This window comes from Agelaius phoeniceus, chromosome 33 (genome assembly GCF_051311805.1).
Source record: "Agelaius phoeniceus isolate bAgePho1 chromosome 33, bAgePho1.hap1, whole genome shotgun sequence".
Taxonomy (NCBI): Eukaryota; Metazoa; Chordata; class Aves; order Passeriformes; family Icteridae; genus Agelaius; species Agelaius phoeniceus.
In genome coordinates this window covers 1,778,176-1,788,994 of record NC_135297.1, presented here as the reverse complement: position 1 = coordinate 1,788,994, position 10,819 = coordinate 1,778,176, and the positions used below count along the sequence as shown (strand labels likewise).

General features: G+C 56.0%; 1 protein-coding gene across 1 annotated transcript; it reads left to right on the top strand.

Annotated features, from left to right (window-relative positions):
• The first annotated feature begins 1,472 nt into the window (after positions 1–1,472).
• On the top strand, positions 1,473–2,435 carry LOC129131917 (olfactory receptor 14C36-like). The gene has a single exon (XM_054650899.2). The coding sequence runs from the start codon at positions 1,506–1,508 to the stop codon at positions 2,433–2,435; it is 930 nt and encodes a 309-aa protein (XP_054506874.2). The 5' UTR covers positions 1,473–1,505.
• The last annotated feature ends 8,384 nt before the right edge of the window (positions 2,436–10,819 follow it).

Below are 10,819 nucleotides of genomic sequence, written 5' to 3'. Positions count from 1 at the left end.
CATGAGCTTATTCAGGGCAGGAGTTTCTTCTTGGGTCTCTGCTTTCCTGAATCTGTGCTCCCACTTTTCCCTGGCTCAGCTGGGTGGCAATGGAAACTCAGCTGTGCACAGGAGTGCAGGGGCTGAGACTCTTAAACCATCACCCTGAGGATTCCTGGGAGCCTCAGCAAGTGCCTGCAGCTGCCTAGCCTCCAGATCCATGCAGCATCACCTTTCCATGGTGCCCAGGCTGGGGGAGCTGTTCTTTAATCCCTGCAGGGCCGAGCAGCTGCAGGGCAGGGCTGGCCCAGGGGCTGGGCTGGGCTCTGGCAGCTCTGGCAGGGAAGGAGCCCGGGGCCACAGGAGCAGCTGGGGCTGGGACAGCTCCAGCAGCAGAGCCGTGTGCAGGGAGGGAGGGAGGCAGTGCTGAGGGCAGCCCTGCTGCAGGGCAGATGTGGCACCTGCCGGGCCTGCCCTGCAGGGCAGACACTGCCCTGAGCAGCACAGCTCTTGTGTCCCCTCGCAGCCAGCACAGCCCTCAGCCCGGGGGCTCGGGGCCCTCAGTCCCTCCTGGGCCGGCAGAGCAGCCCCAGAGATGAAGGGCATCTCTCCGGCCATGTGCCCATTCATTCCCTGCTGACCAGGGCCTGAGGGCCACTGTCCTGCCCTGCTGCTGCCTGGCAGGGGCTGGGCAGGGCTGGGCAGGGAAAGGCTTTTCCTCAGGCCTGGCTCTCTCTCCCCTTGCCTTGCCCAGGTGCTGCTGGCATTGCTGAGGGGCTCTCTGGAATGGCAGTTCCAGCTGCAGGGCCAGGCCCAGCCCTTGGGCTCCTCCTGTGCAGGCTGAGCACAGCAATGGGGTGTCCCAGCTCCCTGTGCCCGGGGAGCTCTGGGCAGGGCAGCCTGGGAGGCTGGCAATGAGCCCACTCTCTTGACTCTGGGAAAGGCAGGAGCCACTTTGTGTGCCAGGGATCCCTCTGCTCTCTGCAGTGTCTCCTGGCTGTCCAGGCTAACACGGGAGTGGATCTCAGAAAGGTGCAAGTCCAGGGCAGCTGGAACAGGAGAGAGGGACAGAGCAGCTCCCCTCAGTCTGCACTAAGCCTCAGACAATCCTGCTGCCTCTCTGGACAATCTGTTCTCCCCAGGTGCAGCAGAATCTCTCGTTTTGCCTCTTGCAATCCCCATCCCTTTACCCAGGCAGCTCCTCCACTTTAGGAGAACATATTTTATTCAAGTCCCAATACCAGTACTGGCCCCTGCCCTCACTGTTCCCCTGCACTGATTGGGGGTCAGGGCTGACTCCCAGGTGTCCTGCAGCTGAAGGTCCAGCTCCTGACACAACATTGGCCAGCAGCAATCAGGGCTCCAGCAGCAAAGGTGAAGGAAGGTCCCCTAGACATAGACAAGGAGGAGGTGTTCAGTGGCAGGAAAGGGTCTGTGAGAAAGGGCTTTGACTTTTCTGTGAGAAATCTCCCCTCCATTGCCCTGTCTTTCCTCCTTCTGCAGGTTGAAATGCCCAGAGACAGCAAATGTCCAACAGCAGCTCCATCAGGCACTTCCTCCTGCTGGCACTGGCAGACACGCGGCAGCTGCAGCTCCTGCACTTCTGCCTCTTGCTGGGCATCTCCCTGGCTGCCCTCCTGGGCAACGGCCTCATCATCAGCGCTGTAGCCTGCGGCCACCACCTGCACACGCCCATGTTCTTCTTCCTGCTCAACCTGGCCCTCGCTGACCTGGGCTCCATCTGCACCACTGTCCCCAAAGCCATGCACAATTCCCTCTGGGACACCAGCACCATCTCCTACTCAGCATGTGCTGCTCAGGTATTTCTGCTTGTCTTCTTCACTGAAGCAGAGTTTTTCCTCCTGACCGTCATGTGCTACGACCGCTATGTGTCCATCTGCAAACCCCTGCACTACGGGACCCTCCTGGGCAGCAGAGCTTGTGCCCACATGGCAGCAGCTGCCTGGGCCAGTGGCTTTCTCAATGCTCTGCTGCACACAGCCAATACATTTTCCCTGCCCCTGTGCCATGGCAATGCCCTGGGCCAGTTCTTCTGTGAAATCCCACACATCCTCAAGCTCTCCTGCTCACATTCCAAACTCAGGGAACTTGGGCTCCTTGCTGTTAGTGCCTGTTTAGCTTTTGGTTGTTTTGTGTTCATTGTTTTCTCCTATGTGCAGATCTTCAGGGCTGTGCTGAGGATCCCCTCTGAGCAGGGACGGCACAAAGCCTTTTCCACCTGCCTCCCTCACCTGGCCGTGGTCTCACTGTTCCTCAGCACTGGCACTTTTGCCTACCTGAAGCCCCCCTCCATCTCCTCCCCATCCCTGGATCTGGCCCTGTCAGTTCTGTACTCGCTGGTGCCTCCAGCCCTGAATCCCCTCATCTACAGCCTGAGGAACCAGGAGCTCAAGGATGCCCTGAGGAAACTGATGACTGGATTTTTTCATAACTAATGAAGTGCCTGTCTTGTTCTCTCACAGGCTCCTTGTGTAACACATTACCACCCCACCTCTCTTCTAAAATATTTCATAGTGTTTATGTGTGTACAGGCTTTCCTTTTTTATTTTGTAATTATGTTGTGCAGGAGGAAATTTTATTTATCCCATTATCATCCCATTACTGGGATCATTCATTCTATTTATAAGTTTTTGCTTACACCTTAAATTTCCCACACCCTGTGTAAATGTATAATCAACTTCTCTGTGCCCTTTAGTAAACGGAATGATCATGCAGTGACTTGTATGTCAAAAATCCTTCCTCTAAAAACTCATCTGAATCTGACAGGGCAGTCTCTGTGTGCAGAGGGTGAGTGAAATGCACAGCAGCAATGCCATAGAGTGACATTGCAGCAGCAATGCCAGAGAGCACTTGGTGTTTTCAGAGCTGTTCTCTTTGCACTTCCACACTGTCCTTCTGTGCCCTCTGTGAGTCCTTAGTGCTTGGGTGCTCAGGTGCTGTCCTGCTCTGTGACTCTCCTGTGACCACAAGGTGAGTAGACAATTTTGTATTATTTAAAAATAGACGGGAATGGCTGGAATTGTTAGGCTGACTAGTTAAGGTTTTCAGAATTTTATGGCTTATTATATAAGTCCGATGTGACTGTGACTCCTGGAGCTGACAATCTGAATATGAATAATGGTTGGAATGGGCAAAACTGCAGCTTAAATGTTACTTAAAAATAAATATCCAGAGTGGCCAGCCTGGACATTGTGGTCTGTGAATTGGAACAATCACATTGCAGATCCACAAAAACCCCACCAAAAGTGACCTCAAAGGAGGGAGCAGTGTCCCTGTGACAAAAGAGTGAAGCCAAGGAGATGGAGACACTCATTCACTGGTATTTCTGTTGGACTGGGCTGTCCTGTGAGGGGTGGGGTCTTTAGATCACATGGGAATTCTTTTGTTCAGGTCCATCTTATGAAGCACCTGCTCAAGCACCAGATACTGTGATTGATCTGTGCCAATAAATCTGTGCTGGAGACAAGAGCAGTGCCAATGCTTTCTTCAACAATGTCAAAACCTAGATGGGACACTGAATCCCAGATGGGATTTGACAGAAATTCTTCCCTGGGAGGGCGGTGAGGCACTGCCCTGGGGCTATGACTGCCCCATCCCTGTCTGTGTTCGAGGCCAGGTTGGACATCAGCACTGAGCGGGCGATGAGCCGGGAGGGCGGCCCCGTGGACAACCGGCCCGTCACCCTCCCCAGGGCGGACAGCCGGGTGCTGGGGAGCTGGGGGGTTTGGGGAGCCCCGGGGGCTCGGGGGACGTGGGGTTGGCCCCCGGCCCAGCGCAGGAGGGGGAGTTCCCAGGCTGCGCGAGGCTCGTTCCTCCCCGGCTCTCCTCCATGGCCAGCCCCGGCTGAGGGCGGATGCTCAGCGCTCCTTCTGCAGGGAGGTGGCCCTGCCCGGCTCCCGAGGCCGTGGCAAACCAGAGCCGGGACCCCCTGAGCAGCCCCGAGCCGGAGGTGACAGGAGAAGGGAGGGGACAGAATCCCCCGGGAGGGGCGGGTCCCAATCCCGCCCCCTGGGCACCGCGGGACCTGCGGGGCTTGGGGACACCGTGGTGAGGGGTGGGCACAGGGGTGGGCAAAGGGCGTCCCTGCTGAGCGTCTGCATCCAGGTGAGACCCCCACGGCACCCCCGAGGGTTTGGGGGGCCGGGACCGGGCAGGGTCCCGTCCCCGGGAGGGAAGCACAGCCCCGGCACCCGCGGGGACGGTGACACGGGCACGGGCACAGCCCTGGCGCTGCCGCGGGCACCCGCGGGGCAGGCGGGTCTGGGGGCTCCCAGGCGTGCCCGCCCCGCTGAGCCTGGTGGTCGCTCCACAGCCGCGCTCCGGCCGAGATTCCAAGGGGTGCCAGCTCTGCCGGGACCAGGACGGACACTTGCGGCTGTCGGGGGTGGTGCGGAGGTTCTGCAGGAGCTGCTGGGCACCTCCGGCCTTGGGGGCTGCAGGCGCGGGGGCCCAAATGCGCCTGGAGGCCACCTGTCCCCCCTGCCCCAAAGGTGACACCGGGGAATGTCCCAGAGAGGGGAGGGTGACCTCAGAAAACGGCTGTGGTGCCACAGAGGGGCTATGTGAGGTCCCAGAGGGGGCTATGTCATCGAGGCACTGCTGTGGCTGTGATGAGAGAGGCACAGAGCAGCTGTGATGTCAGCAAAGGGCTGTGTGACAGCACAGAATAGGTTGAGTGAGGTCACAGAGTGGGCTGTGACATCACAGAGTGGGTTATGACATCACAGAGTGGCTTATGTGAGGTAATTGATCAGCTAAGACATAATAGAGGGGACTGTATGACATCAGAGAGCCAGCTGTGACATCAGAGCTCAGGCTTTGACATCACAGGACAGCTGTGTGACATCACAGGGTAAGTTGTGACATTACAGAGCAGGCTGTGACATCACATGGGAGACTATGACATCATAGAGGGTGGCAGAGTGACATCACAGAGTGGGCCATGACATCAGGGAGTGAGATGTGACATCACAGGGCAGCTGTGTGACATCACATACCAGGCTGACATCAGCTGTGACTCCCAGGACAGTCAGTGACATCACAGGAGGGCTGTGTGAGGTCACTGGGTTGGTCACTCTGCCCCTGACCCCCCTCACAGATTTCCCCCGAGAAGTCCAAAGCTGTTCATGCCCAGCAGGGTCCCTGTCCCCTGGTATCTCCCTGGTCCACCTGGAGCTGCAGCCTCCCCCAAGGATGTTCCACAGGACCCACCCCAAAACCTGACTCAGGGACAAGGGGCTGGGCTGTGTGACCAGGACAGCAAGGACGAGGATTATCCAGGTCACTGTGGCCTGGGTTGGGTTCCCCAGGGCAGGAAAGATGTCTGGCAGCTGGAGCAGGGTCTGGGAAGGGCCTCCAAGGTGGGGCTGGAGCCCTTGGGCTGTGAGCAGAGGCTGAGGGAGCTGGGCTTGTCCAGCCCAGAGCAGGGAAGGCTGAGGGGCTCCTCATCCCAGCCTGGCAGTGCCAGCCAGGAGGGGATGGAGAACTCAGAGCCAGGCTCTTCACTGGGGGGCCTGGGGGGAGACAAAAGCCAATGGGTGGAAGGGGAAAAAGAGGGGAGATCAGCCAGGACAGGAGGAGATGAAATGAGTCAGGCTGGTTTCAGCATTTCCTCAACACCAAAAGCAGCCTGACCTCCTTCTCTGTCTACCACTGACAGATTAAAAAAATGGGAATTGTTCAGGCTGTTTTATCCCCATTCGAGGATGGGCATCCTGATACAAGAGTTTAAGTGTGTTTATATCTATCACAGAACCATATTTTTCTAAAATTAATTTTAGTATGGAAATCACTTGTGGATGGTGGACATGTCAGAGACTGCTGGGACATTGCACATGGCTCAGGGAAGAGCATGATTGTTACTGAATTGTGTCCTGTTCAACCATGGTCTGTTGGCCATGAAGAGAAACTTCCTGTGCCTCTGAGTCCCACCAGTTCCTGACCCCCAAAGGACACAAACCTGGTGAGTTCTGGTTCCCACTCCAGTGGTGGCACCTGCACCTCCCTCCATAGCCAGAGCAGAGCTCCCTTGTCCCAGAGAGTCCCTGGCAATGCAGGGATGAAGGAAACAGGGCAGGCTGTGGGGATCAGAGGCAGGGCACAGCCAGGGATTTGGGGTGGTTGTGAGCCCAGGGCAGGACGTGGCCCCTGGCCTTGGTGAACCTCATCCCATTGTCCTGGGCCCATGGCTCCAGCCTGGCCAGATCCCTCTGCAGAGCTTCCTGCCCTCCAGCACAGCCACACTGCCACCCAGCTTGGGCTCACCTGGGAACTGACTGAGGGTGCCCTCCATGGCCTTGTCCAGATCAGCAATAAAGAGATTTCACTGACCTGGCCCCAGTCCTGAGCCCTGGGGACACCCCTGGATGTGACTCCATTCCTCAGCTGCTCTGAGTGCCAGGGGTTGGATGGGGGAAATGGTGGGGAGGGGGTAGGGACAAAGTGGGATTGATTGTCAGCCATGGAGGGTCTTGATTTTCATACCTGTTCAGACTGAATTAGGAGGTGCTGGGGATCAATATCAGCTGGGGATTGTTGATATCAATCTATAAACAGGGAAAGAAAACTAAACAGGACAAAGCAATTCTCTCTTCATTCTTTTCAATTTAGTAGATTCAGTTTGAATACACTTCTGAAATATCTCTAATTAACCACAAAAGAATTCAAGACTTGAATTATTCCCATGGGCTTGTCTTGTTTGGGTGTTTTGAATAAATGTTTATGAGCCTTTGTCACTGAATTCCTGAACTGAAGAGCTCAAGAAAGAAGAGGCCTCTGCAAAAGTAAAATTCATCACCAACCTCCATGGTGCTGAGGATCCATCCTGATCAGAGCAGCAATGAACAGAAATGGGCACAGCTTTGTGGCTGGCCCAGCTTTGGGATGGGCCCTGGGCCTGGAGCAGGAGCAGCTCTTGAGGGCCCCAAGGCCGGGGCTCTGGTGCTGCCCTGGGCAGATGGGATGGCAGCAGGGGCTGCAGAGCTCTCAGCATCTCCTGCAGAGGAGAGCAGGGCACCCAGGGAGCCTCCTTTCCCTTGGCCAGGCACCTTCCCCCATGGTGGGGCTGAGTCCTGTGGCAGCTGCAGCTGCTGCTGTGCCCTTGGCAGGGGCTGAGGCCGTGGGGCAGTGCCCAGAGCAGCCGGGCCTGAGCAGAGCTGTGGGGCCAGAGCCGGCTGGGCTGGGCTGGGCTCAGAGAGGCCCTTGGTGCTGCCCAGAGCTCAGGGCAGCTGGCAGAGCTTGCAGGGAGCTGGGCTGGGCTCAGAGAGCCCGGCCCAGAAACCATCAGTGTCCATCTCAGCCTGGCTGAGTGTGCAGGGGCCAAGAAGAGCAGCCCAGGGTCTGCAAGTTCTCTGGGTGGGAGCTGAGCTTGTGAGCCCCTGAGCCCTGCCCAGTGCTGGGGCTGCACCTCCAGCTGCAGAGGAGATGGGACAGATGGGAGCCGAGACAAATCATTCCTGCTGCATTCTTTCTTGTGTTTGCCTTTACAGGTGACCTGGATCCATATGTAGAGGAGGTGTTTTGTGTCAGATAACACTGATAGAGGGAGAAGAATAATATTATGTAACTGAAAATAATATTTCATGCATAATACACAATGAGGAAATAAAGACTCAAATGATCAGGAGACCATCTGAATTTTTCAGAGGAGGAGAGACTCATTGATGTTCCAGTAGTCAAAGCTGTTCAAATACTTTCCTCAGGGCTTCCTTGAGATGAGAGGTGACCACCAGAAGCCAAGGCCAGCCAGAGCTCTCTGTCCTGGCAGCTTTTGTCTGGGAGAATCTTGCATATAGGGAATTTTTCAGGGGGAGTATCAATTTTGGCTGTGGGCACCTGGAAAGGTGGGTGGTTCTTTTCCATAGTGCTGCTTCACACTGGCCCCTTAGGACCATGCAGCCCAACAGTGCCACAACGATTGCCTTGATTCCATGGGGTCCCCACAGTGTCACAATGGCCCCTTGGTTCCTTGATGCCCTGATTTGTTACCATGATCTCCACATGAAGGAAAGCACAGAGCCCCAGTGTTTCAGGGGCTGATGAACAGCAGCCACCAGAGGCCAAGGCCAGCCTGAGCTGTCTGTTCTGGCAGATTTCATCTAGGAGCAACCGAATAAATAACTTGGATTATGTATCTCAGATTTACAGAATTTGGGGACAGAATCCTGATTTTAGACATGAGCACCTGGAGGAGAAGGCCAGTTCATTCCCACAGGAAGGAAAGCCCAGAGCCCCAGTGTTTCAGGGGCACAAGGGAACAGACCCTCAACATGCCAAGGGCAGTTCAGCCAGTCAGGCCAAGCCAACCAGACCTGTTCCCTGTTCCCTTGGATCCACAGGGCCCCACAGTTTCAAAATGCTGGTGTCACATTAGATCCTTGGCTACACGAGGCTCTGCTGTGTCACACTGGCCTCTTGCTTCCATTGGGCTCTGCAGTGTCACACTGGCCCCTCGCTTCCCATGGGGCCGTGAAGTGTCAAAATGGTTTCCTTGGTTCCATGGAGCTGCACAATGGCACAATGGCCTCCTTGGTTTCATGAGGCTGCAGAGTGTCACAATGGCCTCTTGGTTCTTTTGGGTTCCTCAGGATCCCAGTGGCCCCTTGACTGCATGAGGCCCAGCTGTGTCACACTGGCCCCTTGCTTCCATTGGGCCCTGTAGCATCACAATTGTCCCCCCTTGCTTCCATGAGGCCCAGCAGTGTCACAGTGCTCCCCTTGGTACCCCTGTATCACAATGGACCCTTGTTCAATGAAGCCCTGCCATGTCAAAATGGTGTCCTGTATTTCATGGGGTGTCACAACCTCACAATGGACCATTGGTTCCATGAGTCCCACATTGTTCCATGAATCCTTAGTTCCATGTGGCCCTGTAGGGTCACAATGGTCCCTTGGTTCCATGGTGCCACAGAGTGCCAAAATTGCCCTTTGGCCCAACAGGGCCATAGTGTCACAATGGACTCCTTGGTTCTGCACTTTAAGAATGCCCCCTTGGTCCCATGGAGCCCCACAGTGTCACTACTGTGCCCTTGGTTCAATGAGGCCTTGCTGTGTCACAATGGCCCCCTTGGTTCCATGATGTCCCATAGCAGAGCAATGGTCTCCTTGGTTCTACAGTGTCAGAATGCCCCCTTTGCCCGATGGAGCCCCACAGTGTCACTGTGGTCCCCTTGATTTCATGACACCCTCTAGAGTCACAATGGTTCCTCGGTTCCAATGGGTTCTGAAGGTCAGAATGTTCTCCATGGTTCCATGAGGCCCTGCAATCTCCCAATGGACCCTTGGTTCCAAGGGCCCCGCAGTGTCACAAGGCTGCCTTAGTTCCATGAGGCCCTGCAGTGTCATGGTGGCCCCTTGGCTCCATGAGGCAAAGCAGAATCAGAATGGCCCCTTGGTTCCATGGAGCACCACGGTGTCACCATGGTCCCACTGGTTCCACAGGGCCCCTCAGTGTAACAATGGACCTTTGGTTCCATGAGGTTCCTCCGTGTCTCAGTGGCCCCTTGGCTCCATGTGACCCCGCTGTGTCACAGTGCCAGGTGGTTCCATGAGGCCCCACAGTGTCCAAATGGTCTCCTTGGTTCTGGGAAGCCCCACAGAGCCACAAGGGACCCTTGGTTCCAGGAGGCCTTGCTGTGTCACAGTGGACTTTTGGTTCCAGGAGCTTTCACACTGTCAACAATGGTCTGAGTACTGCAGTGTCACCATGGATCCTTTGGTCCATGAGGTTCCAGAGCAGAACATGATCCCCTTGATTCCAGAAGGTTCTGCAGTATCCCAATGGACCATTGGTTCCATGCAGCCCCACACTGTCACAATGACCCCATGGCTCCAGGAGCTTCCACACTGTCAGCAATGCTCTCCTTGGTTCCCTGAGGCCTTGCTCTGATACAATGGACTTTTGGTTCCATGGGGTTCCACAGCGTCACAGCTGACTCCTTGGTTCTGTCAGCCTCTGCTGTCACCAAATGTCCAAAATATCAGAATAAGGCTCCAAAACACTCATTTGGTGTTTGAGAAGGTATCATTTATTAAGACGTGAGTTCCAACATGGGATAACTCCTAACCTTATGTGGAAATGTAATTCTACCAGTGTGTTGCTAATACACAGTCACTAAATGCAAATTACAATTTATCCGTTTCCATAAAACCCACGCCAAGTTCCCAGATTCATTCCTTGTTTTCTCTATCCCTGCACCCTTGAGCCAGATGTCGTCTTCTTCTCTTCCAAGCATCCTTGCTGGGAAAGCAGCCCCTGCATGCCTTGTTCCTGCGCTGAAAGTTCCCAGGCAGGGTAAAAATGGAATGAACCCTTTTGGTATCAGCCCAAGGCTTTGTGTGGGCAGGCAGGGGCAGGCAGGAGGCAGAGCTGTCAGCAAAGGAAGGGCCCAGCCAGGTGGGGCAGCCGGGGATGCCAACAGCCTGCAGGGACAGAGGCGCAGGTCAGGGACACCGTAGGACAGCCTGGGCTGCACAGGGCACAGGCATGGGCAGCAGCTGCAAGACAGCCCTGCCAGAGCCAACTTGGGCAGCACTTTGGCCATGGCTGCTGGGCCTGGGCCTGAGGCAGGAGCAGGAGACAAGTGACCCTTGCAGGCCTGGGGCCTCATGGCCTCCTTGTCCCTGCTCAGCAGCCTGGCAGGGGCCGCCCCATGCTCCTGCCCTTGGCATTGCACATCCCCACATGCCAGTGCCCATCCCGGCAACAGCCCTGAGCAAGGAGGGAGGGACAGCATCTGCCTGGCCAGGCCCTGGGGCTCAGGCCTTGGCCCTTGGCATTCCTCAAACACATCCAGCTTTGCTCAGCACCAGAGACACCTTG